Genomic DNA, 27636 nt, shown 5'->3' on the forward strand with positions numbered 1-27636 from the left:
GGGAAAGGCAAATAGAGCAGCTCTGCTGTGAGACGCTTGGGCTAAGTATGAAAAATCATCAGTATCATACCTAGAACCTACTCCTCTAAAACCCCAGCTATGTCAGTAGACCAGGAAACGTCCAGGAAGACGTGATGAGGTTTATCCCTTTTATTTCTTTATGGCTTGTGGATTCCTCTGGGCTAACCCCGGTGCTCTTGTTCTGCTTGTGACCTTTAAGCTGGACCTCAAGAGAGCTATTCTTGATGCTTAATCGTTGGTTTTTTTTAAAATCTAGCAAACGCCTGTTTCCAAATGTATTTTCTTTATTTTGTAAAAAAATTAATTTTACCTTTTTTAACAACAAAACTGGATTTCTGTCTCTTAAGAGGTTGTGCACATGTTTTTAGTTAGCTGGTGGGGAAAAAAAGGGGGGTTAGTTTTCTCAGCTCTTCCCCAGAGGGGGGGGGGTGAAAGGGCTGGAGGGTACCCCACAGGAAGGAATTCTCAAATGTGCCTTCCTGGGTTCTCACAGGGCTTCTACACTTGGGTGGTGGCAGCATCTACCCATCCAAGCTCAGAGAAAAGCTGTAACCTTGAGAGTTTAATACAAGCCTGGAGTGGCCAGTGTTAATTTTTAGAGTCCTTGAGGGCCCCACCTTCTGCACTCGAAGTGCCAGAGTGGGGAATCAGCCTTAACCCAGCCCATCAGCAAATCTAGGACACAAAACCCAACCTAGTCAGGAAGCTCCAGGCCCCACTTTTAACCTTTTGCTATAATGTGAATTGACCATCTCCCCTTGTTCTTGGCTGGCTGTCTCCTGGTCAGTCTTTGCTCCGTAACATCACTGAGCTCTCACTCCCTGAACACTTCGCTTCTTTACTAGCCTCTCTCGTGGGACTTTAGCAAAGGTCTCTGAAATCTAAATAATTACGTCAGCTGATTCTCCATCATGCACTAGTGTCACCACAGCCAAAAAATCCTCATAGATTAGCCGGAGTTTTCCTTTACAGAACCCGCGCTGGCTAGACCCTATCACAGCACGACCTACCCAGTATTCGATTATTAATCCTCATTCCAAATCCTTCGCTGGGCCCAGAGCTATGGCTTACTGGTCAGCCATTCCCCATCCCCCTTGGAACCTGGCTGAAGTCTAGTACATTTGCTACCCTCCAGTCCTTGAGGTAGGAGCTGTTCTTACAGTGATTCCCTGGGTTTGGGAGCAGCAGCTCTGCTAATTCATGCTTACGCTCTCCGAATGGTTGGCTTGGACCCAGCCGCGGGGGCCTGGTGACTTATTGCATTTTAAACGATTAGTTTGTTCCGGCCTCTCTTTGTCCAACACCTCGCTCCCTTTGCTGCCAGGAAAGAGCAGGTGGGAGGGAGGTGTCTCCACCATCCTCAGGGGGGGAACTCACGCAAAGGAATCATTCAGCTTCTCAGCTACAGCCTCAGCCTGAATTGCTCCTTTTGCACTTGGGGAACTGGCAACCCCCTTCCCCCATTTTGCTGCTGCTGCCCAGCCAGACTTCTTGGTTTTACCCCTTTAGCAAACTGCTCTTCCCAGTCCCCTGGGGCCTTTCCCCTCCTCTGCTCCCTGGGGTAGCTGCTGCATGAAGGGCCGCTCTGAAAGCCTGGATTTGTTTGGCTCCAAGCCACTTCAAGGTGCCACTGAGCCAGAGGGCTGAGCCCTGGCTTTCCGGAGGCCCTGGTGGCAGACGCCCCCTGGGACTCAGCAGCGGGTGATTGTCCTCCCCTGCAGCATCTCATGCTCAGCAGAGGGTCTAGGTCCTGCCTGGCTCAGGACAAGGCAGCAGGGAGGATCGGTGGCAATTTCCCCCAGGAAAGCAACAGAAACCTTCAGCAAAACGCTCGGGGAGGGACTCTGGAAGGAACATGGGCCCTGCCCCATGCTCTACAATAACCACAGGCTCCGGGGCAGCCGACACTTGCCAGAGACGTGTTTATTAAGGCACTAAAAGCACTGTGGCTACACCAAGCACTGCCCCACACAGGCAGGGCAGCTCTGGGCAAGGCGGCCAAGCTGCCAGCAAACTCACTTCCCAGGTCATGACCCGTCGATGCCTGTTTCGTAGAGGGCCCAGCTCCTTGCCCCGCAGCCTCACCAGTGAAGTAGCTAGCAGCTTCTGCAGGCAGGGTGAAGGGCTTCCTCTTCCAGACAGGTTTCAGCTTCCCCTCACCTCCCCGTTTGCAGAGTCCAGGTCAGTCCCACAGGGGCAGCAAGTCTGCCTCAGCCTGGGCCATGGTAGGGCTGGAGTTGGGAAAAGCCTTCACCGAGGGTACTGGATAGCCCAGGGGCAGAGACCCACTGCACCTCTCAGCACAGGCCCAGCATGGGGCTGTGGGGCCAGGATAGGCGTGTGGTCCAGGCAGGATAGCAGCTGTGCGGTAGCAGGGAACAAGGCCAGTAGTTTTCGCTGTGGCCATGTGGCTGGTGTGGACTAGCTCCTTCCAGGACAACCAAGAGCAGGCACCAAGCAGGCCTGGGCTCGGGGACTGTACTTGTGTCCTGCCCATGAAGCAAGGGCTCCCTGCACAATGAGCCTGGGGGCTTGCAGCAAGGCCAGGGAGATGCTGAGCCACGGCCCCTGGTAAGAGGGAAACAGAGCAACCCTGCAGGATTCTCTCATCCACACCACAGCTTCCAGCGAGCTAGCAGCCTGGCCAGGTGAGAGGCACCAGCCCCAGGCATGGGCCAGGGGGTGGGAAGGATAGATCCAGCTGGCACCCAGGCTGGTCACCTCTTAGGGTCAGAGCAGCCCTGCTCCAGCAAGCCTCTCCCACCTTTGGGCTCAGCATGGAATAGGTCTAGCCCCCAGGCGAGGTGCCTGGCTCAGCTGGTTGTGGGTACAGAAGGGAGGGGACAGGTGGCCCAGCCGAGACCACCAGAGGGGCAGGGGGCACATAATCCAGAGAGAAGACAGGCCATTGAGGGTCAAGAGAGCAGCAGGCTCAGCTTTGCCTATAAGGTAGGCCAGAGCAAGGTGCTGCCCAGGCCAGAGGTGGCAGAGGGAGGGGTGGCTCCAACCCCTTCTCCCTGGGGCCCCATGGAGCAAGAGAGAAGGGGCAGACAGAGATGCGTGCAGGGCCAACGTGTGCGGTGTGGCAGCTGGAGCCTCCCCTTACACATGGGAGAAGGCATGGCTCTTGCAGAGGGGTTTGTCCTTCTTTGAGTAGAACGTCTTCCCTTCCAGGCTGACCTGGCAGATCTGAGGAGAGAGCAGGCAGTCAACAGGGAAAGACCAGCTCTCCCTCTGCAACACCCCATCCACACCCTTTCCCCCCAAACTCCATTACACTGCCCATGCCTGGCACAGACCTGCCCCAGCACTCTAGGGGGCACAGGACACATGTGGTCAGAGGCCCAGGGCAGCCAGAGCTGCTCTCCAACACAGACCAGCTCAGCACAAGAGGCAGGTGCAGCCAATCCTGCTCACACCACCGCCAGTGAAGAGCCCTCCCTGGCAGGGGCTTAGGCCCTTATTGGCCAGGGCCAGCCCCATCGAGTCAGGGTGAGCAATAGCGAAGGGCTGCCCTGCTGATCTTACCGCACAGACAAAGCAGGTGTCATGCCAGCTGAACCCCAGTGCCTCCAGGAACCGGTCACCAGCATCAATCTTGAAGTCGCAGCCACGGCATTTTGTGCCGAACATCTTCTCGTAGTCTGGGGAGAGAGCGGGCTGAGATGGGGCTCCCCAGAGCACCCCCCTGGGAGAACTGGACAGGGACTGATGGGGCAGTCCTGAGATTGCTTTACTGGGGGGGTGGGGGGGGGGGGAAGCATTTTTATTTGTGCCTGGCTCTAACTGGGGCCAATGCTCAGTGGGTGGCCATCCCCTGCCCCATTGTAACAGCTCAGCCAGCGCCCCTCAGTCCCAACCCGTGGCCTCCTGCCAGCCCAGCCCTGGCTCTTTCCTGAGCCGGCCTCCAGCCCTGAGACCAGGTTTGCTGAAGGGGCCCCGGGAGCCAGCAGCGCGTCCCCATGCGTGCTTCCCCTCGGTCTGCGTGTGCGGCTGCCCCCCGGCCCCGCTCGCTTTGCCAAGGGGATTTCGCTGCAGCTGCTGCCGAGGACTGGCACAGCCAACCCCATCTCCAAGAGCCCCTTGCCCCCCCCGGGGAATATTGCAGGAAAGCCAGTGTCTGCAGAATGGGGGACCCCCGTTTCCCAGGAGGCCGTGCAGCACTCTGCTTTGATGGAGGTACTGCACTCTCGTCGCCATGGCAACCTGGGAGCTCCGGCACTGCCCAGCAACCATCTCGGAGGCCAGGCCAGCAGCAGAGGATGGGGGGTCCCTGTAGGGGGGAGGGTGCCCCCCGCCTTTGCCAGGGCAGGACCCGCAGGGCATCTGGCAACGCTGGGGGCGGCCCAGGGGCTGGAGCAGTAGCTAGTGGCCACAGCTTCCTCTCCCTGCCCCACAGCGAGGCCACAGGGGGACAGGCTGCCGCAGAGCCCACGGGAGCAGGGGGCAGCCGCAGTCCCAGCATCCCGGGGGCGGGGGCGGGGCACCCCCTACCTCTCTCGCAGTAGGGCTGCCCCTCCTCCATGTAGAAGGCGCGGTTGCGGATGGGAGCTCTGCAGGCGGCGCAGGTGAAGCACTGCACATGCCAGGTCATCTTCAGGGCGTGCATGATCTCCTGGGCAAGGGAACGCCACCCTCAGCCGAGCCGCCCCCGAGCCCCGGAGCCCCGCCTGCTAGCCCCTGCCCCTGCCCCGCCTGCTAGCCCCCGCCCTGGAACCCTGCCCCCTGCCCCCGCCCCGCCATGCCCGCTGGCCCCGCCCCGCCCCACCCCACCGCCCGCTGGCCCCGTCCTGGAACCCCGCCCCCTGCCCCCGCCCCGCCTGCTAGCCCCCGCCCTAGAACCCTGCCCCCCCACCTGCTAGCCCCCGCCCCGGAGCCCCGCCCCCTGGCCCCGCCCCACCACCCGCTGGCCCCGCCCCATTACCCCGCCCAGCCTGCTAGCCCCAGCCAAGAGCCCCGCCCCCTGCCCACCAATCCCACCCCAGAGCCCCACCCAGCCCACTGGCCCCGCCCCCTGCCCAGTCTGCTAGCCCCAGCCGAGCCCCACCCCCTGCCCTGCCCGCTGGCCCCACCCCAGAGCCCCACCCAGCCTGCCAGCCCCACCACCCACTGGCCCCGCCCCCTGCCCTGCCCAGCCCACCAATCCCACCCCAGAGCCCCACCCCCTGCTCTGCCCAGCCCGCTGGCCCTGCCCCACCACCCGCTGGCCCTGCCCAGCCTGCCGGCCCAGCCCCAGAGCCCCACTCCCTGGCCGTCCCCCCCTCGCCGCCGGGGCCCTGAGGGGGGAGGGCTCCACCGCAGACACTCAGCAGCGACTCACCCCACCAATCTTCTTCTTGCACTTGGCACAGCTGGGAGCGTAGCGCGTGTCGTAGCACTTGGGGCAGAAGACCGAGCCCCCCTCCTCGAAGAAGCCCCCCTCATCCAGCCCCTTCCTGCACTGGCAGCATGCGAACTCCTCCGGGTGGTAGTAATGCCCCAGTGCCACCAGGTAGCGGCCCCTGGAGGCAGGGGAGGGGAGGAGTTAGCACGTGCATCTGCCGGACAGGAGCCAGCTGCCCCCCGCGGCCCGGCGGGTTCATTCCTCCCTCCCTCAGGAAGGGGGAGCTGCCAGGCCACCCCCAGGAGACCAGCAGCCCCGTGCATGGCAGAGATGGGGCTAGGCGGAGGGGCCCCACTCCACTCACCTGATGACCTTGTTGCACTGGTAGCAGATGGGGGTTTTGCTGCTGCCCTCGGGGGGCTGCTGCGCAGCCTGGACAATGGAGCTGCGGTTCTGCATGGGCGTGGGCATGGCCGGCTGGCTGTGCTTGCTCAGCACGGTGCTGGTCTTGTCGGGGGCATAGCGCTCAGCAAAGGAAGGATCCACAGCCCAGGGCGGGCGGCTGGCAGGGCCTGGAGCAGCTGGGGCCCTGGGGGCTGCAGAACCTGCAACAGGCCCCAGAGGGATTCTCAGGTGATACAAACCCGCAGAGCCCTCAACAGCTGCACTCTGCTAGCCTGGGGCAGAGCCTGGAAACAGGCCCCCCAGCCCCGCGACCCCCCTTCATGCACCCTGCTGGGGCACCAAGGGCTCACTCTGCCCCACAGCTGGGAGAGATGGCGCCATGCAGTGCCCACCCCAGCACCCCCTGCTTACCGTGATCAGGCTCCACCTTCAGCACAGTCACCGAAGACAGGTCCAGCCCAGACACCTGGCTACAGAACAACTCATTAATGCAGCTGCCAGCTGGCCATCACCCACCCCTGCCCACAGGAGGCGCCAGCTGCCCATAGGCCTGGATGGGGCAGGAGCCCAGGGCCTGGCTCCCTCCTACCCCAGCAGGGGCAAAGCCCCCGCTGCTCAGGCCAGGCACCCCCTCCTGCTGTGCAGCAGCACCCCCCTGGTGGCTGGTTTGGTTAGTCAATGACCCAGTATTGCAGAGCTGGGGCACTTCCTGCTCACATCCCAGGCCCAATGGGCGGTGGGCAAGGAGCGGGAGCCCAGGCACGTGAGGAGCCCAGGCACGTGAGGAGCCCAGGCACGTGAGGAGCCCAGGCACGTGAGGAGCCCAGGCACGTGAGGAGCCCAGGCACGTGAGGAGCCCGCAGGACGGGACCCTGGAACGGCTGGTGCCCTGAGCAGCCATGCTGAGTCCTCATGGTTGTAGGAGGAGCAGCCTGCCAGCTCACCCTGGCGGTCAACCCCCCCCCCCCCACTTCTGGGGGAGTCTGACCCTCACCCTGGGGTAGCCGTAGCCCAGTCCCGCCTCCTCACCGGCCCTGCTGCGCCAGGGGGTATGGAGGAGCCCAAGGGTGGCAGCAGCCCACTGGCTGCTCTACCCATGAGGTCCAGCCCCCCACAAGGCAGTTTTTCTTGGACTCCAGTTTCTTCCTCCCTGTTGGCAAACCCAACATCCCCTGTCCCCGGACATCCCCCTAACCCCAGGCACCTAGCTAGCAGGATGCCCACACACAGACATATCACCAGCAGGATGCCTGAAAGGGCAGACCAGCTGGCTGCAGGCCTGCAGGGAGATGCCGGGGGTGATGGGAGGCACCAGCAGCCACAGACCCCCCCCCCCCCCCCAGCAAGGGATGAGCAGAACGCACAGGTGCTTCCAGGGGGGCCAGCGAGCTCGCCCCCAGCTGACAGTTTGGCCTTGCAGCTCTCAGCTTAGGCCTGGGGAAGGCAACAACAGCTCAGTGCCACCCCTTCCTCACCTCTCACTCCAGGATCCAGGGCCTCTCCAGCCAGCCCACAGTGGCCAATCCCCAGGCCCAGGGTCAGCTGGGTTCAGCCCCTCCCTGAGGGCCAAAGGCAGCACTGGCTGCTGGAGCTGTGCCTTACACCAAACAGGAGTGGAAAAGCCAGGAGCCCTGTTCCCCAGCCTGCAGCAATGCCCACTCTTGGGGGACCGGTGCCAGCCACCCAGAGGAGTCCGTGGACAGCAGCCTACAAAGCTGCATGATGCACTGGAGCTGGGTTTGCTGCAGGTCAGGGGCCAGCATTAGGGGAAGGTGGCCAGGCTCTGCAGACAGCAAAGCAGAGCTGGTTCCCCCAGCTGCTACAGCTCAGCCCCAGAGCTGGCACAGCATTATGCTGGGCTGCAGGCCCCAGGGCGCCCCAGGCCACCCCCGCAGAGCTGGCAGCTGGTGCCCTGGTGGCGCCCTCCTGGCAGCAAAGACGACTAGGAGCCAGTTACAAGAACAGGAATCTTTATTTTACTACAGAAGGGTCCAGCAAGCAGCTGTGCTGGGCAGACCCAGGGCCCAGCCCCAGCCCGCATGGCCAGGCCAGGCCACTCCCCAGCAGGGGGCTCAGCCAGCCAGGTCACATCACATCAGCACTTGGGCGCACTGCGAGCCTGTCACAGCAAGGCAACAGGCTCCGAGGGGCCAGCACCAAGGCACAGAACCCAGGGGCCTTGCTCCCAGAGCCCTTGGCCACCCACCATGCACCAGGTCACCCCTGCTGGGCCAGAAAGAGGGACGTTCAGTCTACACCCACCCTCCAGCCTAAGGTCCCCATCTAGTCTGGAGACAGCAGTGACGGGAACCTAGCTTAGCCCATGGTCATTGAAAGGGAGAGGACAGGCCACCCCGCTCAGACCTTGTTACCAGGCTTGGGGGAGGCACACCTGGCAGGAGGGGCCCAGGTACTGCAGTCCTTCCCCAGACCGGAGCGAGCTCTGCTGTCAGCCCCCAGCCTGATGGGAGCTAGGACACAGCCCCAGCGATGGGCAGGGCAGGACAGCACAGCAGCCCCTGGCCCAGGGCAGCCTGCTGGGTGCTAGCCAGGCCCTCACACCATGAGCACAGCCAGAGGGCATCTGGGAACAGCAGCCTGGGCAGCTCATGGGAACAGGACGCAGCTGGCCTCGGTGCCACAGGTTCACTGTGGGAACACGGGCCCAGGGGACACTGCAGGCAGCAGTCCCAGCTCCCACTGCCTAGCTGGGCAGAGCAAGGGTGCTGCAGCCACCCCAGGGGCTGGGGCTCTTGGGGAAGCCTGGCACGACAGGGCAAGGACGCGCAGCAGTGGAGTCCCTCCGCTCCCCTGGGGAGTGGGCGGCTTAGGGGGTCTGAGATCAGGGCCCTGACGCGGACAGCCTCCATCCCACAATGCTTCCTGCCCCAGGCCGGCCCCTCCCCAGCCCAGGCAGAGCAGACCGCACAGCACGGCACAAGGAGTTCCCAGCTAGGTATGGTCAGGAGCAAGGTGGATGCCCCTCCCCAGGCAAACATGTGATGTGGCCGAGCCAGCCCAGGGCGGAGAGGTGCAGGCTCCCAGCACAAGGCCAGGCGCTGCTCAGGATTTCACGTTCAGAGAGACAGCGGAGCGCTGGTGGTGCCAGTCACGAAGGCCAGTGTAGCGGGGGCTCTGCAGCTCAGTGACAAACTTTTCTCTGAAAGGAAGGAAGGAAGGAGATGGACAGAGAGGGGAGGAGGAGGAGGAGGAGGAGAGGTTAGCGCCAGAGGGAGGAAGAGGCTCCATCGGCTGAAATCAGGACAAGAAAGAGCAGCCACATGACTTCATGCAACCAACCGGGGAGGGCAAGTGCCAGGACCCCAGACCAGCCCCTCCAGCAGAGGCTAAAGGCAGCACAAGGGCCTGCAGATGGCAAAGGCCAGGCCAGGGGCCTGCCAGCAGGGAGGCTGGTTTAACCTCAAGGCCAGGAGTGGCAGAGTCCAGGGCAGCAGGGACACCCCCAGACAGGCACCCATGTGGAAACCCTGGTGCCCACAGTCCTTACCTGGCTTTTCTAACATGCTCATCATCTGGATCTTGCACTGAGAGCAGCAGGAGAGAAGAGAGAGAGTAACAGTTGGAGACGCCCTGAGGGGGGGAAGGAGGAAGCGCACAAGCACCATCTCTTGGCCCCAGCAACTGGCTCCCGCGGAGCCTGCAGGCCGCTCCTGCCCCAGCCAGCTGTGCTGCAAGGGCTAGACTGAGGCAACACAAGGCGCCCGCGGAGTTAGCCAGACTCCGTGAGCAGCAGGGACTGGTCTGGGGCAGGCCCACAGAGCACACAGTGGGAAAAATACCTGGCACGCTGCTGGGAGCGGGCTGCCCAAGAGCCATCTGCACCAGCTCTGTAGGGAGACCGGCTACTCCGTGCCCTGCAGGCCACCAGCCACCCCAAGGCCCCCGGCCAAGAAGGATGCCAGGCCTGTCCAGTCCCAGCGTCAGAGCAGGGCTGCTGGCCAACCCACGCCTGGTGTCCTGTCCATCAGCCCGCACGTGCCAGGACCCAGAGGGAGGCACTTACTGAACTCTGTGCCCGTGAGCTGGGCCAGGATGTGGAAGGAGCGGGACTGGGTGGTGCCAGTACGAGGCTGCCAGTCCTCCGTATCCTCAATCAGCCGCTTTTTGCTGGAGTCATTGGGCAGGCCGACTGGGGGGCTCATTAGCCGCAGAGCGTGCCTGTGCGCAGACAGAAGGGCAGGGCGCTCAGCCAGCGCGCACGGCACACCCCACATCACGCAGGACAGGGAGGGCCTGCCAGCCAAACCCCGAGTGTCCCTCCCACACGGTAACCCACAACAGGGGTTGGGGCACCCCACCCCCCGGGGCACAGCACCCCCAACACATCACTCGGACACGAGCCACATCCCTGTGCGTGCCTCCTTGCTGGCCTGGCAGCCCGCTGACACCTTCCCTCGGGGGCAAGCAGCTCAGGGCCCAGGAACACAACAGCACAACATGCCAACTAGCAACAGACACAGATTCCCCGCCCTTACTCATCCTCCACATAGGAGCGGCCCAGGTCTCCACGGGGCTGAGTTTTCCCCTCTGGTGGGCTGGGGCCGGCACCGACCCTGGGGCCAGGAGAGAGGCAATAAGAGCATGAGTGAGTCAGGCGACAATCCCAGCACGGAGGAAGAGCCGAGTGAGCCCCCACGGGACCAGGAAAGGCTCTGCTGGCAGCCATGGTGCTGAGGGAGCCAAGCCCCAGGAGCCTGCTCCATGGTGGGCCATGAGCTCTCCAGGGCACAGGCTGCTCCACCGCCCACAGGTTACAGAGCACGTGCCTGGGCAGGGATACCCTCCTGCCCCCACAACCACCGGCCATGACACCCAGCTGCTCTCTGCAGACCCCTGCCCCTCGCTGCAGAGGGGTTGAACAGCATCAGGATTCCAAAGCTAGCAGTGGCCAGAAAGCCCCCTGCCCTGTGACTGCCCCAGCCAGGCCCTCCCCTGAGCCAGCACCATGCTCCCAGAGGAGGCAGCTGCTCTGCCTGGCTCCATGTCAGCTCCCCACTCAAGGTCAAAGCATTCGTCTGGGCACCAGCTCTGGGGAGGGCAGCAGGCTGAGCCTGGGCAGTATGTGAGGTTGCTGGATAGGGCTGTTCCCCTTAGCTACAGTTCACTGCCCCCAGCACTCAAGCTGGGCCTGAAATCTCGTCCTTTGGGCAAGGAGCAACCCCCTCGGCCAGGACCCCTGCCCCTGCACAGGGCCAGCGCCCAGCCACACCCCAGCATGGCACTTGGGGCTGAACCAAGGGCTCCCGAGCCATGCCTGGGGGAGAGGATGGCTATAGGGGAACACAGCCCATAGGTCCCGCTCCTTTCCCCAGCAGGGCACAGGCACCTCCCCGAGCGGAGAGGAGGAACACAGCAAGGCAGCAAGATGGTTCTAGAGACCAGAGGGGAGTGGGCACAAGCCCAACGATGGGGGGGGGCATGTGGGTGCTCGCCAGCCCAGCGTTCTGGGGGGAGGGGAGGGGCGGGGCATGCAGGGGATTAGGAGCAGAGGAAAAAGGCTTACTGACTTGTCAGGGTTCTGCACCTGCGGAGTCGGGGAGGAGAGAGAGGAAGAAGAGGAAAGGAGGGAAGAAAGAGATTAGACCCACTGCATCCACAAGAGAAACGTGCAGAGCGAGACAGAGGTCCAACTCTCCCTACACCCAGACCCCACCCGGGCCAGCTCTGGCTGCCATCTGCCCCAGAGCAGGCCAGAGGAGAGGGTGCCCCAGAGGGCAGAGTCAGCAGTAGATCACAGCACATTCCCCGCTACAGACCAGACCTGGCAAGGGGGTTCTCTGGGGCACCTAGTCCAAGGGCGCTCCCCAGCCCACGCTATTCCAGGCTGGGTCAGGGCCCCAGGATTAGGCTGCTCTCAGATAGGGAGGGGCTGGCCGGCCAGCTTTCTGCAGCCCAGGCTCCCTGGGGAACATGGGAAAGGATCCCAGCTTGGCGAAGTAACTGCACAGTGCAGAGATGAGGGCCACGCTCAGCGGCCCCCAGAGTTCCCCACACCAGCTCTGGCAGCTCAGTCATGGGGGTACCCTGTGGCACCCCCACCCTCAGCATGCCCAGGAGAGACCGGCCAGACACATGCTTCTGGAGGCGGCACAAAAACGCCGCCAAGCTCAACAGAACAGCCTGTCCCCTTTTGGGGTGGGGTCAGCCCCTGCCTGCGGCTCCACTGCCCAGCCACTGCCCTGCCCAGATGGGCAGGAGAGCCCACGCCTGGGGAGTCCCAGGTACCCTGCCAGCAGCTGGCCAGGTGCAGGGGACACCAGCAATAGCCCAGAGTCAGCTGGCAGGAAGGCTCCAGGCTGGGCTCTGCTGAACATGCCCCAAGGCTCCTCAGAGAGGTCTGGAAGCCAGAACCCACATGCCCCCCCCAAAGAGAGCCCAGCCCACATCAGCAAGGGGAGAGGGAGGAGCGCAGGGCCAGCGAGGCAGGTCAGCCAGTCTCTGCGTGAACTAGGTGTGTGGAAGGAGGGGGGGGGGGGGGGGGGCTGCTGCTTTTTGCAGTTCTATACCGGAACCAGCCACCAGGGGTCACTGAAACACCAGCCCTGTAGATGCGGCCCACAGCTTTGGGTGCTGCTCCCCAGAGGGGGTGCCCGTCCAGCCCCGCCAGCGAGCAGCCCTGGCTTGCGGGGCTCTCACCACATGCACACGAGGCATCCGACATGCAAGGGCACAGCACGGCCAGACGCAGGCAGGGCCTCCGGGCGGGAGCGACCAGGCCCGGCCTGCAGTGCAGCGTGATGGACAGCAACATACCCATTGTGCTGGGGGGTGGAGGCGGGCGCGGGGGCCGAGTACGTCACAGGTTTCGTCACCAGCCCAGGCAGCGAGTTGGGCGTGGGACTGGCCCCAAAGGGCCGTGCCGTTTTGTTGAGGGTAGTACTAGGAACGAAGTTATATTTCGGGGGCTGAGAGCAGGGGAATGAATCCTGAGCGGGAGACAAAACACAGCACACAGGCTTGCACATCAGGCAGCATGCGAGAAGCACCTGGCAGACCCATGGGGCAGCCATGCTAGAAAGCCAGGCCCATGCCTGGCCTCCCAGGGGTGTCCAAGGGTGACAGCCTCTGGCACCTTAGAGCGCTCTGTGGTGGCACTCAGCCACCAGCTGCTTCTGGGCTCTAGCAGGTGCTGCTATGTGCCCACCTAGCACCCAGCAAGGGGCACAGAACAGCACCTTGCCCGGGGGATGACGGGAAGCTGTGAGCCCAGGAACTGGGTCCGGATGGGGATGAGGGGCACAATAGCAAGCTGAAAAGAATTAGTGACAAGGATTGAGACACCTGGCCAAAGTCACTCAGATGCAGGGCCCGGACAGGCAGACCGCTAACGCGCTGCACTATGATACCTGCCCACACCATGCACCAGTGCCCTGCCCCCCAGAAGCCACCCAGCCCAGTGCCAGGGAAACTCCAAGGCAGTGTGCAAATACTGAAAGTGAGAGGCAGCTTCATGGCTGGGTCCAGCCCTGCCCGCCCCCATCCCTCAGAGGGACAGCACTTTGAGCCAGCCCCTGCAAGACAAGACCAAAGCCCTGGTTCCCAGCAGGATCTGCGCTGGGAGGTGCATGGCCAGGCACCTGTGGGACGCCCATTGACCTGCTGCGGAGGGCCTTTTGGAGGGAGGTGTCAGAGGTCACAGTGCCCAGTTACACCCCTCCTACATTCTGGAGTGGGGTGACTGGCATCTGCCCTGACCCACAGCCAACCATGCCTTTGCCACCAGGACCCCCAGCACCTGGTGCCCTCCAAGAGCAGCCTGGGGCTAATTCCAGAGCCTCCAGAAAGGGCCCACAGACAAGTTCTGCCATCAAAGCAATGGGGACCCCTAGCCCTACCCGCCACAAGGCAGAGCTGGCGCCCACGGGGATAAGAGCAGCACATACCTTGTGTGGCTTCCCCAGGAGGCACTGGACTCTGCAGGAAAACATATGGAGCTGAGGTGAATAGACCACACCTGTCTCAGGTTGGGCTCTTCCCCCTCCCCAAACCAGGCCCAGCCAGACCCCTCTGCCAAACCAAGCATTGGCTCTTTATGGGCTCTGCGGGGTGCGGGACAAACCTGGAGGCTCTGAGGCAGTCCACCCCTGTGGCTTGGGCATCGGAATTGGGGTGGGGGCTAAGGAGGGGGCTGTGTGGGTCCCTGTCCCAGGAGAGATAGCAGCATGGGCGTTACCTGCTCAGGCTGAGGGAAAGCTGGTCTCCGCAGGCACGGATCTTGTTCTGTGCTTCGATGTGAGTCATGCTTCTGGTGTTCTCCCCATCGATGCTCAGCACCCAGTCGCCCACTCCCACACCGGCCTGGGCTGCCTTGCCACCGGGGGTCAGCTGCAGGGCAGAGCCAGAGAGTCAATCACATGGCACAAGCTCCCCAGGAATGATGGGAGCTGCTGGGACGGGTGGCAAGAGCCCCCGCAGACCGGGCCCAAGAGCCAGAGCCGCTCCCAGGAGTGGGACAGTGCAGGAGGGAGGCGGCTAAGGACACAGGCACTGCAGGGAGCAGTGCTGCTGGGGGGACAGTCCCAAGCACCAGTGAGTGACGCTGCAGGGGGAGGGCAGGGCAGGGCTGAGCCACCCACAGCCCTCGGGGATGCTATCGGCACGGGGCTTCAGAAGTCCTGTGATTCGGCTACGGCCAACACCCTGAGCACACCGATCCCAGTGCCCCGACGCTCCCCAGCCCAGAGCCTGACTGCACCAGAGGGGAGCTGTCAACTCCGCAGCCAGCCAGGGCCAGCTTCCCCAAACTCTTCCAGCGGGACACAGCGCCCTGTATTCCCAGGCCTACGGGGGCCTGGCTGTGCACTAAGAGCAGCTGTCTTCCACCCCAGAGGTAGTGATGTTTTGGGGCTGGGTAACAGGCATGCATCTGGGCTGGCGAGAGCGGTGCTCTCGCAGCCCGCCCCGTGCCCCTCCACCATGTCAGGAGATGCCCAGCTGCCAACTCTACTCAGTCCAGTGCAGGGCTGCTTTGCCTCCTGATCCTGCCCTTGCTGCTAATGCATAGCTCTTGATTGGGCTCCTTCCCCCCCACCAATGTAACCCCCACACTGACCAGGGCAATGCCTACAGCTGGGGAGGCTGCAGCACTGGGATTGGGCTAGGCAGGCCCTGGATCCAGCTTCTGAGGGCTGCTTTGGATCTGGAATTGAGCTGCTTCCCCTCCTACAGCCCCGCCAGGGATCTCCAGGACAAGAACCCGCTAGACTCAGCCAACCCTCCAAGTGTTCGTTCAACAGCTCTAAGCCTTAATTCCAGCCCCTGCGTGTCACATCTGCTGTAACTGACAGGGCTGTCACACCCAGCACAGGCTGCTGCAGCCTGTTCTCAGTGAGGGACTCTCAGTGGGAGATGAGCTTTCGGCACTGCACCCCGCACTCCTGACACAGCAGCAGAGCGGCTGTAACAGCCTGACTCCCGAGCTGCCGGGGACCCGGGTTGAAAATGGAGTGCCAAGGCAACTCTGAAGTCTGCTCTCCCACTGCTCTGAGCATCTCTGCTAGAAGGCCTTCCTTACAGGAGTAACTGTCCACCCCTGGAAATCCCAGGGAAAGCTGCAAGTCCCAGCTCCGGCACCCATGTGATGCCTCACAACAAGCACCGATCCAGGCATTTAATACACTGACTACGTGTTTGCAGCACAGCCCCCGGGGGTTTTAAGACCCCTTTGCAAGTCACCATTAACGAAAGCATCCATGCTCCGGAACGTGAATACAAAGACCTTCCCCTCACCACAGGCACAAAGAGGGAAGCTGGTGTTCGGGTTTTAAGGCTGTGGGATGTGGTCTGACCCCGAGACCTCAGATGGGCAGAACAAGCAACATCTGCAATTAGTGTGTTCAGCTGGTCAGTTCGGGGCATGTACCCAACCCAGTGCAGATGCGAGTCACACCCCCTGGGTGAGACCTCTGGCTACCCACACAGCCCACAGCTTTCTGAACGGAAAAAACCAGTCCCTAGGGGTCCCAGGTGCCAAGTGTCGGCACCTTTTAGGTTCAGGAACAAGTGTCAGGGCAGCAGGGCTGGGAGAAGCTGGAGTTTGGCTCCACCTCCAGGGTGGGCAGCACAGGCTCTGGGCCTAGCACTAGCAGCCCTCGTGCCCGCTCCCAGGGAGCCCGAGTGCCGCTCCGCCGGCAGGGACAGGGAGGCAGCGCAGTTCCAGGTCTGCGGGAGCACCGGTGTCCCTGCACACAGCGGGGGAGGGGGCAGCAGAGGGGCTGGAGGCATTACCCCGGGGCAGGCTGCCCCTTCCCCTAAGGGCCGCTCATGGCTCCCTGCACAACCCGGTGTCTCAAGGAGGGGAGACTGCATCCCCCCGCCCACCCCACACAAGGAATGGAGGAGGCAGGCCACAGAACAAATTTTGGGGACTCAGTCCCTTCGAGCCCATCATGCTGTTCTCCCCTCCTCTTCCGCCCCGCTAGGCCTGTAGCAAGGGCCAGGGCAGGAGGGGGCATGCACCTTCCCCAGCTGGTGCCAGCTGCAGGGTCCCACGCTCCCAGGGCAGAGGCTGTGTGTGCAGGCCTCACTGGGGAAAACCAGGCACCTCCCGCCTACCCTCCCGTCCCGCAGGCCCACCGGCGCTCTGCCTGGGAAGCGCAGCCCCCCCAGCAAAGGAACCAGCCCCAGTGCGGGCAGGCATTGCGCTAGACGCCATAGCACTGGCCAGGGTCGGGCCATGGAAGCGAGTCAGAGCCTTCCCTAACACATCCCATGCGTCACTCGCTCCCCCGCAGAACTGGAAACCACAGGCATTTCCTAGGCTGTGTCTGGGCGGGAGGGGCCAGGCAGACCCCAGGAAGCTTCTCTCCTGCTGTGCTGATCCCATTCCTCTTCCTCCGGCAGCAGGCAGAGACATTACCTCATCCCCAGCCATGGGGCTGCAATACCCAGCCTGGCGCAGGGAGACATTAACACTGCTTCAGCACCGGCAACATTTCCTCTACTCCCAGCCCTGCACAGGGCCCGGCTCAGGGGCTGGGCGAGCGGCCCGCCCGGCTTCACCCGCAGGGGCCTCCAGAACCAGCCAGGCTGCAGTCACACAAACCCCCAAAAGCAGGGCACCGGCTCAGCGCCTCCCCCCGAGAGTCTAGAGCAGAGCCTGGAGCTGGTGCACTCCGCACAGCGGACAGCCAGGGTGGAGGACAGGGGGACACCACTAAAGCAGGCCCCGCTTCCTCCTTGCCCCAGAGACCGTGGGGCAGTCGGATGCATGCACAAGTGTCTCAGAAAGGCACTATGGCAATGAGACCAGCCACCTGCTTCTGCAGCGACTCTTCCAGCCCAGCAGCAGAAAAGCCTCCAAGCCACACCCTCCCCTTCCCGTTGCCTCAGCTGCCCGGATGGGCGGGGCAGGGGCTCCCCTCCCAGGGCACCAAGCCTGCCAGCTGCAGGGTGCTAGGAGCTGGTGCACAGCACTTGCCATGCCCTTCTGCCCCAGTGTGACCCCATCACAGCTCCAGCATGCTGGCATGGAGACAAGTGGCGATACACGGGCCCGGAGCCATTCCTGCTCCTCTGGGGTGGGAAGCTCAAGGGCCCTGCATTCGGACCAAATATTTCCTCAAGTCCAGCTCAACATGAACATAAAGGACTCAGATAGGCCACTGGTGCCACGCCAAGGGCTGGAAAATCCCACCTGCCAACCAGACCCCTCTCCCCCCCTTGCCCTCTCTGCACAGGGACAGGAGAGGATGCCCTGTCCTCAAGGCGGCACAGGGGGCAGTTCCTGCACAACCCCACATGCTGGCAGAGCCATGTGCTGCACTGGACACCAGGCCCAGCCTGAGCAGGGGGGCCAAACCCCAGCACCATTCCCCTGCTGCCAGGAGTAAGCATTGGGGCCACTGGTGGCAGGAGTGGGATGTCGGGGCACCCTGAGGGAAGCCGTGTCCCAGCCCAACAGGAGCTGCCTGTGCTGGGCCAGAGAAGTGGCTTGAAGGCATCAGCCCAACCCTGGGCAAGATGGTCACAGGGTCGCCCACCAGCCCTTCCCAGCCCCCACTCAGAGCTCTCCAGCCTCAGCCCATGGGGGAGCTTGGTAGAGACCCATGCAGGGCTTTGGAAACCAGACTGCACTCGAGCATGAGGACCTCCAAGGTGGCGAGGAAGGGACCCTGCTGGACAACACGGGCACAAGCCTGCCTTGGCTGCCTGGGGTGAGAGCCAAACAGCTGCCAGCCACAGGAGAAGGGTCTCCCACAGTGCCCAGGACAGCAGCTGGCTCCAGGGCTGGGCTGGCTCAGGGAGAGCATAGCCCAGGCTGGGCTGGGGAGGTGGAAGGTCCCTGCTCCTGCTGAGAGCAGGGCAAGCTAGCCAGGACCCTCCCCAACTACACACAGAGCTCCCACCTCTCCAGTCCAGGCAGAAAGTTTTTAGCAAGCTCCCCACGCAGCACAGCTGTGCTGGAGGGGCCACAGCAAGGGGAGGCCCTGGTAGCCAGGCTTAGCACTCTGTCCAGGCTACAATGCTGGGGGAAGTCTTAGTCTTCCATTGCCTGCCTAGTGGGGTGAGTTCCCCAACACAGCTGCACTCCCCACGCTGCCAGCGCCTCTCTTCCATGACCTTCCCCAGGCAGAGGGTCCCTGTTCTGCACATGCTGAGCGCCCAGGACACTTTGCGCCTGCAGCCACGACCAGCTCTGCCCACGTGGGAGACGCCCAAGATGGCCACGTGCACCTAGTTCTGAATGAACCATGGTGGGGGGGTGGAGGAGTCCCAGGATTCTCTCCCCCCCACCCCGCCTTGGCTCTCCAGCCCAGGAAAGTCACCTGGGTCATGGGACCGCTGTGCCAGGAGTGTCCCAAGGCCCTGGCACACCCACCCTGCTGACAGCAAGGGCATATTTTTATCCTATCTCTCCTTCCCTTCCCTAGCACTGCCTGGGAACAGCTGAGGCGGCCAGCACAGAGGACCCCACCTGCTCCCTTCTCTCACCCAGTGCACACATGCACATGGAGAAGTGCCCAGGTCTGAGGACACTCTGGCCTCTCACCTCAGCCACCCCCCAACCTGCCTCGAGGGAGGAGATGTCGTCGTGGAGTACGAGCACCATATAAGCATGGGGCCACCAGGCAGATCCCAGGCTGTGACCCACTTATTGCTGCCCCCCATGTCAGTGGAGTCACCCACACCTGGCCTGAGGGGAACCAGAGCCCCTGCTCATTAACTGGGGAGCATAACGAGCCACCCACCTCCTCCCTGCAGCCCTAAAGCCCATCAAGCAAGTGCTCAGCTCCCTATTTCCCTCCCTCAGCCTCTCCCCTTCAGCGCTGACCCAGCAGGCCCCAGGAGTTGGGTCAGGAGAGGCACCAGCCACCTCCCTTCATGCCAGAGCTACTGCTGCAGCAGCCCTGCTCCAGAGCCCACCCACTGCAAGGAGTGAAGTCGCCACAGGCAAGGCCCTCACAGAGCCAAGCTGCAGGTGAGTCAGTGAGCCCAGACAAGCCTCGAACCCCAGGCCACTGGAGGCCTCATGGCCCATGGGGACGAGTGCTGGGGGAGGGTGTTCTCTGGTCCCCACAGGCTGGGCCATCAGCACCCCCAGTGCAACATCTTCAGCCCCTGCCCCAGGGCTGCACCCCACCACCACCACGCACTGTGCAGGGATGGTGAAAGGCTGCTCAGCAGCCCAGCCTCCCGCAGGGAGCACACCATGCCTGGGGAGTCACTGGTCTGGCAGGGCACCGGCTCAGTTACAGGTGGCCTGCGAAGGGCAACCAGCCCAGCAACAAGCTGCCAGGTGGGAGAAGCAGGAATGCTGGGCTCACTTTGTCACAGAACCCAGGGGAAGGGGCATGAAACTGAGGGACAGGGCATCAGCAACAGAGCAGAGCAAGCTGGCACCCAGGGAGAAAGCAGAGCTTCTTGTTGCATGGGCCACAGATGGCTCCAAGAGGGCCCCCACCGACACAAGGTGCACCAACCCTTCAGCAGAGGGTGGGGTAAGGGGGTCATGCTTCTCCACAAGAGGTGGAAAAAGTCCCCCTGGCCCAGGAGCACCAGTCCTGGGTACAGGCAAGGGGAACTCTGAAGGACAGGGGGCACAGGGGCTGGTGGCCAGTAGGCAGCACTGAGGGGCCACGGAAGAAGCTGGCCACTGCTCTAGTCTCCGCTTCAGCCGCACTCCCAAGCTAACCAATGGAGCTGGTCTGGAGAGGACCTGTCAGTGCAAGCAGAGGCCACCTCTTGGGCCAGCTGGCAGCCAGAGAGAAGGAGCAGGGCACTGGGGTGGTACCAACACTACAGCATTGAGGGCGAGGAGCAGGGATGTCTCAGAAGAAGGGGTGGGAGCTGCCTTCAGCACCTCAGTAGCTCTTCTCTACCTGTCCACCAGGCCATATGCCTCTGCATGCACCCATCTGGGGCTCTGCCTCATCGGCAAGGATTCCTTTCCTGGGGTGATGAGTGGGAATATTTGGTAATGTTTTTATGAGGCCTGTGTGTGCCTCTGTTTCCCCTGAGTGCAGCAGTGCTCCCCAGTGAGTGGAAGGGGACAGTTTGCTCTCTGGACAGGCTGAGACACATTGGTGAGGGTGTCCCCCAGCTGTCTGAGCCTTAATCCCACACCACGGGTCAGTTGAGAAGACAACAGCAAATCCAGGGGCCAGGACACTGACACCTCACAACCAACAACCCAGAGGGAGATGGACTCCCCTACACCACACACCCCCAGCTTGAGATCAGAGGACTGAGGGCTGTGAAATGGGGGATAAGTAGTGGGTGCTGAACAGAGTCAGGGCTCCCCCTCCATCTGACCTCCTTGGTCAGACCCCAGCTTGGACAGATGGAGCTTGAAGTGAGGGGTTCCCTACAGCTTGTCTCGGCTCTGGGCTGGCCAGAGTGGCCTCTGCTTTGCCCTTCATGTCTGCAGACTCCCTAGGCCACGTCCAGTTAACAAACCCAACGGTTGTGACAGCACGGTGTGCACACCAATGCCAGGGGAGGTGCATTAATTCAGAAGAGCAGGCAAGTCTCCCCAGGGTCCGTCTCAGCTGCAGGTGCTGCCCAGAGCGCCCGGTGCAAAGCAGGGGCTGCAGGCCCAGAGAGGTTCAGTCTCAGGAGGCAGTGAAGCCACAAGGCTCCCCCTGGAGGGAGAGACCCCTGCTCTGGGGTCTGGCCACTGGAGGGTTCCTCCCAGAGCCTGTTGCAAAGCAGGGCCCACAGCATAACCCTGCAGATCCATGATGGGGGAGGGGTTCCCAGTCCCTAGAGACCTGCAGGTGCACCCCACAACCTCCACTTGCACTCCTTGCTGCTCTCAGATAGCCACAGACCCCAGTACCGCGCCAGAGACTTGCAGCCCTTGGCGGGGGTGACCCAGCCACCCACGCGGGGAGCCAGGGCTGCGTGCACAGGAGAGGGGTTCTGGAGTGAAGGGGGCCTCTTGGTGACCGCAGAAGCGTCTAGCTGGCCCCTGCCACCCCCACACATTAGCTTTGCTCCTTATCCCACAGGCGGTGGAGTGCCAGCTACAACCACATCACAGGGTGCCTGCTCTCGTCTACATTAGTCCCTTGCAGTCAGCTCTGCTGGGCTCTCCCTTCCACTGGCTGGGCAGCAAACAAGACCTGTGTGATGGTACCCACGTGCACTACCCAGCCTTCCTGAGCAGCACACCCCCAGCCCGGGGAGTTTGCCAAAGACCCCACCTGGCCCCAGCACCTGGCCCGGGATTAACGTGTCCCAGAAGGAAGCTGCACCTCCATCAGCACCACACTCTGCAGGGCCCAAACCCAAACCCTGGGGCTGGCTGCCCACAAGCTGGGAACTAGCCTCTGAGCTGGCTGGAAGAGGAGATCCCTGCAGCTTTGCCTTTGTGGCCCTTTGGCCCCTTGGAACAGCGGGGGCTCGCTCAGGAAACCCTCTTCCCCAGGACATGGCCCCTCCCCCCAGGCATTCATAGGCGCGGAGTCAGGCTGTGCTCACCACTGAGCATAGGGCCCTTGGAACAGACAGTGGGGGGGCTGTGTGGGGAGGGGGCTCAGGGGCCACCACAGCCGCACAGCTCTGGTCCTCTGCAGACCCCTCTGCCTAGACAGGCCCTGTTTAGTGCAGGCAGCTAGCCAAGAGACATTGGTCTAGAATACGAGTTGAGGCTGTCTCTGCAAGGAGCCTCCCGAGCGCCCGCAGGGTCCAGTGGGCTGCCAGTGAGCTCCCCACAGGGCTGGGTCAGCAGAGGCCCAGTCAGAGACCCCTCCTCACCCTGACAACAGGCTTGCTGCTGTACACACGGGCTGTCCGGCATACGCAGGAGGGAGCCCTCACACAGCCTGCTCCTGCCTCCAGCATGTTGGGAAAGCCTCCATCCACCAGCATTGCAGCACATTCCAAGGCTTATAAGGCAATTCCACGGCAAGGGCCATCTGCCAACGATCCAGTGAGAGGTTCATGAGCATCCTGTGCCTAGGCAGGACTGGGACCCCATGGGGGGCAGCTTGCAAGGCCGTGGAACCCCTCCCAACCCAGAGGGACTGGGCACAAGGAGCTGGCCCGAAGAGCCTTGAATGGCAAGGCAGGGGTGCAGTTTGTGCTAGGTGCCGATTCGCAGCCATTACAATGTCAGCTCCCTGTAGCGCTCCATGCCAGCCTGGGCCACATGGGGGTGCAGTCCTTGGCCTCCTCATGGCTTCCAACAAAACAGGGTGGGATGGGGCACCTGGCCACTAGGAATTGAACCAATATCCAAAGGTGTTTCTTCCAGATACTGCCACCCCAATGCCAGCTGCTCACCCCAATGGCTCTAAGGCACAGAGCACATGGCTGTAGAGGGGTGGTCTCACCCACCTTGGAGTTCACTGGCAGCCCCCTGATCCCCAGCCCAGGAATTAGTGCAGGAGGGCTGTCTCAGTAACATAGGGCTGCACAGAGCACAGCACCCTCCCAGTGGGGCAAGCATACAGCTAGGAGCTAGCCTGAAGTCAGCACCCAATGCTGCTGGGTACAGATCCAGGGTTCAGAGGCTGGGAGAGGGAACCCAGGGCAGAGCACCTGGACTCTCCAAGTGTGACCTGTGGCAGACTGCCGAAGGAGACTGCCAAGAGCCAGGAGAGGAGGTGGCTCTGCAGGACAGTCCCCAGGAAGCAGCTGAGAATGAACAGGCACAGCGCCTTACAGCACTTCAGCAGGTTGTCTCAAGGCCTGGGCCTGCCCCAGGAACAGAGTCCAGACCCCAGGCAGACTGGGGAGAGTTCATCCCACAGCAGCACCCTGCCCCTGAGCACCAGGCTGGCCCAGCTGGGAGCAACTGACTCACATCCAAGCAAGAAGGAGCCCCTCAACATCAGCTTGGCATGGAAACCACCACACCAAGACCCCGACCCACTGGCAGGATGCCCAGAGTCACTGCTCTTGTTGAGGACACCAGAACATAGGCACGAAGGGAAGAGACCAGGCAACAGGCTCCAGGAGGGGAGCTCCAGGCCGGGGTGGGGGTGGGGAGTCACAGCATGGCTGGGCCAGAGGTTTTTGCCACAGTTCTTACCCTGGAGATGGAGAGGGGCATATTGAAGTCCTTGCCCCCCTGCAGCCTGAATCCCCAGGGTGCCGGCCCATCCAGCATCACTTTATAGGAGTCCATGCTGCTCATTTCTGAAGCTAGAAGAGAAGATTCAGGCAGTTAAGAGTGAGGAGAGCAGAGAAGGGGGCCAGGGTGCTCTTGGGGCCAGCTCTGCCTCTGAGGGCCAGTCCCAACCATCTACTGACACACTGCCCCCATGGCTACTCCGGGGGAACACGGGGGAGATTCCCCAGTGACACTGCTAGAGAAGATCCCAAGCTAGGTCAAGCCATCACAGGGAGAGGATCCAACCCCCCCTCAGCATTCGGCCCAGAGTCAGAGGGGGCCACCTACAAAGTGCAAAGCCACTGCCCCTACAGCCAGGTGCCCATGGTACTCACCAAGCCACAAGCTACTCGGGACTCTGGCAGTGACAGCAGGGTTTGGAAACCTTTTTGTTGGTCAAGTCAGCACTGCCAGGGGGTCTGCTTGACACTCACTAGCCCCAATCACTGGCGACACACAGGGGAGACAGACTTCACCCCAGCAGCCAGCTGAGAAGAGCAACCCCATCTGCCCGTTTGCACAGGAAAGGGAATCCCTGCAGGACAGCCTGTCCCTACACAGCTGCCAGCCAGGGGGCTGGGGCCAGCCCCAACCCTGCTCAATTCCAGGAGTCACCACCAACCTCATCTGACAGAAGCTGGAGCAAGGCCTTCGGCCTCTCCTCTCCCTCCAAACCCAGGGAGAGGCCAGCACCAAGGGATGGCGACTTAGCCCCCAAATCTAGCTCCACACCCCCACGGGTAGGTGATGGGCAGGATCCCAGCCACCCTCCCCCAAGCTCTCCCCAGCAGCTTGCAGGCTATATAAGGCATGTAAGATGATACCGGCATGCTCCTCTGGCTGCTCATCCGGGCTGGGGGCTGGGAGGGATACTCCAGAGCAATTGCTTCATGTCAGACATTCCCTGTGCTGGCCAATAAAGCAAGCAGACAAAACCAGCTCTGGGCTGGGATCCCTCACCCCCACAGGAGCTGCCTTGGGGCAGGACAGCAGCCACCTGGGCTCAGACCCGATCCGCTCCCCCCACTCCAGAGCCCACCATCCCCAGAGACCCCCTCGCCAGCAGGCCCCACTTCCTCCCCCTCCAAGGAGCTCCGCTGCAGCTTAAAACTTATCTCCACGGGACTGGGGGAGGAATGTGCTGGGCAGGGAAGAGGTGGGGAGCCTGAACCCTCCCCACTTCCTGGGTTGAGCCAACAGGACAACATGCCTGAGCGGGGCCCTTTGCCACAGGCTGCGGCGGGAGCCCGGCTCTGAGCGCTGGGATGCGTGGGGAGGATGCGATGGGGTGGGGTGGGGATGTCCCTGCCGCACCGGAGGAGCTGCGCAGCCATTCCCAGCCCTGTTCTGACGCTACCCCCGGGGAACACGGCCAGCCAAGGCAGCGCCCCCCGAACAGGGCTCCCGCGGCCCGCCTCCGCCAGACCCGAGCTGTGGCTTCCTGCCAGACTCCAGGCACCCGGCTCGCCGGGCCAGGCAGGCTGGGACGCGCGCCCGCGTGTGTCCCGGTGCCAGGACGGGCAGCGGCCCCAAAGCCGGAGCCAGACAAGCGGGGCGAGAATAAAAGGCTCCTTCCCCCAAGCACCAGGAAGGGGGACCCCGGCCAGGAGCTGCAGCGGCCCTCAGCCGCGGGAGGCGACCGGGGCCCAGAACAACCTGCCGGGGCAGCGGCTCAGGGCCCCGGGGACCAGCGGGGCGCAGCGACTGGCTCCCGCGGGCACCGCCGGGGGCGGGGGGGGGCCGGAGCCGGGGGGGGGCGGGGGGGGGGCCGGAGCCGGGGGGGGCGGGGGGGGGGGCCGGAGCCGGGGGGGGCGGGGGGGGGGGGCTGCGGGTCCGCGAGCCGCCGGGGTGCCAGCGCGGGCTCCGGGAGCTGCCGCCGCCGGCCCGGCAGAGCCCCGCAGGCCGCTCGCCCGGCCCGCCCCGGGACGGACCCCGGCCAGGGCCGCCGGTCCCCGCGCTGCGAGGCGCCCTGGCCCCGGCCGGCGACGCGGCCCCTGGAAGGGAAGCGGCCGCGCCCCCCCCCCCGGGCCCCAAACCGCCCCGCCCCAGCCGGGCGGGCCCCCCCCCCGCGCCCCGGCCCCCCCCCGCGCCCCGGCCCCCCCCTCACCTGCTCGCGCCGCCGGCCCCCCCCGCGCCCCGGCGCCCCCCGGCCCCCCCCCCTCACCTGCTCGCGCCGCCGGCCCCCCCCGCGCCCCGGCGCGCCCCGGCCCCCCCCCTCACCTGCTCGCGCCCCCGGCCCCCCCCGCGCCCCGGCCCCCCCCCTCACCTGCTCGCGCCCCCGGCCCCCCCCCCGCGCCCCGGCCCCCCCCCCTCACCTGCTCGCGCCGCCGGCTCCGGGCGGGGCAGACTGACTCTGGCCGCAGCCCCGCCCGCCCAGTTTCTTGTATACCCCCCGGGGGCGGGGCGATTCCGCCCCGTCCGCCAATCAGCGCAGCCTCCGTGCACCTTTTGCGCCTGCGCGGGGCTACTGAGCCTTCCGCGGCTGGGCTCCCCCTGGTGCCCAGACCGGGGCGCTGCAGGGACAACGCGCCGCCTGCGGGCCGCGCCGCGGGGCGGGGGCAGGCTCCCCCGGGGGAGGGGTCTGCACGGCCAACAGGCCCCGCCCTCCTGCCCTAGCCCGGCCCCTGCCTCCTGCCCCAGCCCTACCCTCAGGGGGCTTCAGACTTAAGGCCTGGGAGGCAGCAGAACCAGGCTCCCTGCAAACTCAGGCACTTTCTCCCCTCGCAGAGTTAAGGGCTGGGAAGGGGCTGCGGCGGGAGGGGGCTTTCGTCCCGTGCATGGTGCATGAGCTGACGGGGCCCGGCAGGGCAGCGTCAGTACCAAGGGCACCATCCTGGCTCACACCAGCCCCTCCCCCTGAGTTCTGGCAGCAGGGACAGCTCTCTCCTTGGCTGCTGCACCTTCCTTGCCAGTTCATCACCCCCCTTTTCCCACATCCAGTGCAAGATTCAGCTTCAAGCCCGAAACAGTTCTGCCGCAAATCTCAGTTCCTCTCCCTATGCCCCTCTTGAGCCCCCCGTTCTGTGCCCCTCCTTTCCCTCATAAGAACATAAGAACGGCCACACTGGGTCAGGCCAAAGGTCCATCCAGCCCAGTGTCCTGTCTGCCGACAGCGGCCAATGCCAGGTGCCCCAGAGGGAGTGAACCTACCAGGTCATAATCTAGTGATCTCTCTCCTGCCGTCCATCTCCACCCTCTGACAAACAGAGGCGAGGGACACCATTCCTTCCCCATCCTGGCTAATAGCCATAAATGGACTTAACCTCCATGAATTTATCCAGTTCTCTTTTAAACCCTGTTATAGTCCTAGCCTTCTATAGGCAAGGAGTTCCCCAGGTTGACTGTGCGCTGAGTGAAGAAGAACTTCCTTTGATTTGTTTAAAACCTGCTGCCCATTAAACCTGTTCCTCCTGGAACAGCCCCTCTCTTCTTGTGCCTGAAGCTCTCTGCACCGCCCCTTCCTTTCACTCCCCTCTTGAGCTAGAGCTGGGCAGAGCTTGCAAATAAGACATTCTCTTGGGAAAATGGCCATTTCTCAAAAGCATGTGTTTTTGCCAAAAATCGTTGATATTTTTGCAAAGAGAAAAAAGCCACATTTATCAAAATATGACATATTTTTCATTTACTGGAAAACACTGCCTGAAGGCAAAATATTTCACTACATGTAATATAACTAATTCACCCATCATTTCGAAGAGTAGCTTCATTTCGAACCTTTCAAAATGGAGCAACTCGGAAATTTCAAAGTTTCTTCCAAAACTAAGTTTTCATTTTCCAATTAACGCTGCCCAGTCACCTCCCAGCGCTGGCCCCAGGCTCCCTCTCACACCATCCGGCACCATAATAACCAGTGTTTCAAAGGGGGGAGGGGGTTACAAGAAGTAGCAGGTCCGGCAAAAACAAAGGAAGGACAAAATCCACCCTGGAGCCAGGTCTCTGGGGGCGCATGGCGAGCCCTAAGCGTTTGACCAAAGCTGGGGAGAGACCTTCCCTCCACTTTGTGCAGACCCCTCTACTCACTGCTAATAACTAATCTAATTCTTGTCATTAACCCCCACCCCATGAGGCATCACCCTTCTCCCTCAAGCCTTTTGCATTTCTTAAGCCTAAAGGTGATCAACCAAAAATGTGAATCTGGAAATAACCATCTGCTCCTGAGTAAGGGCTCTACTCTGGCACTTAGAGTGCCCAAAGGGCCAGGTGTTGGCATGATTGTCAGCTAGGCAGGGCATTACCACGACATACATTTGTGGCATAAATCCAAAGACCGACTGGTATTTGTACACATGCCTCAAAGCCTCAATGC

At 62.7% G+C, this 27636-nt stretch overlaps 1 protein-coding gene across 12 annotated transcripts; it reads right to left on the reverse strand.

Moving 5' to 3' along the window:
* Window positions 1-1929: 1929 nt before the first annotated feature.
* On the reverse strand, window positions 1930-25775 carry PDLIM7 (PDZ and LIM domain 7). Of its 12 annotated transcripts, XM_078853950.1 has the most exons (15): window positions 25646-25771; window positions 23250-23362; window positions 13944-14095; window positions 13654-13684; window positions 12524-12696; window positions 11274-11294; window positions 10246-10323; window positions 9774-9928; window positions 9258-9294; window positions 6161-6219; window positions 5709-5949; window positions 5342-5522; window positions 4516-4636; window positions 3550-3665; window positions 3031-3210 (listed from the first exon to the last, which is right to left on the reverse strand). In XM_078853950.1, the coding sequence occupies exons 2-15, from the start codon at window positions 23352-23354 to the stop codon at window positions 3124-3126; spliced, it is 1557 nt and encodes a 518-aa protein (XP_078710076.1). In that variant the 5' UTR covers window positions 23355-23362; window positions 25646-25771; the 3' UTR covers window positions 3031-3123. The 12 variants fall into 12 exon arrangements, with proteins under 12 accessions (XP_078710073.1, XP_078710075.1, XP_078710074.1 ...); XM_078853947.1 differs by lacking the exon at window positions 4516-4636 and having other exon boundaries at window positions 1930-3210; window positions 25646-25772; XM_078853949.1 differs by lacking the exons at window positions 4516-4636; window positions 25646-25771 and adding an exon at window positions 25438-25449 and having other exon boundaries at window positions 1930-3210.
* Between the last annotated feature and the right edge of the window lie 1861 nt (window positions 25776-27636).

This window comes from Lepidochelys kempii, chromosome 8, assembly GCF_965140285.1.
Source record: "Lepidochelys kempii isolate rLepKem1 chromosome 8, rLepKem1.hap1, whole genome shotgun sequence".
Taxonomy (NCBI): Eukaryota; Metazoa; Chordata; order Testudines; family Cheloniidae; genus Lepidochelys; species Lepidochelys kempii.

Excerpts from the sequence above, each read along its gene's own strand:
- PDLIM7 (XM_078853947.1), bottom strand. The coding sequence starts at position 23,354 with ATGAGCAGCATGGACTCCTATAAAGTGATGCTGGATGGGCCGGCACCC. Across the intron at positions 14,096-23,249 it reads TGCCCCTCTCCATCTCCAGG|CTGACCCCCGGTGGCAAGGC; the intron begins GTAAGAACTGTG and ends TCTGCCCTGCAG. Across the intron at positions 9,295-9,773 it reads GCTCACGGGCACAGAGTTCA|TGCAAGATCCAGATGATGAG; the intron begins GTAAGTGCCTCC and ends TGCTGCTCTCAG.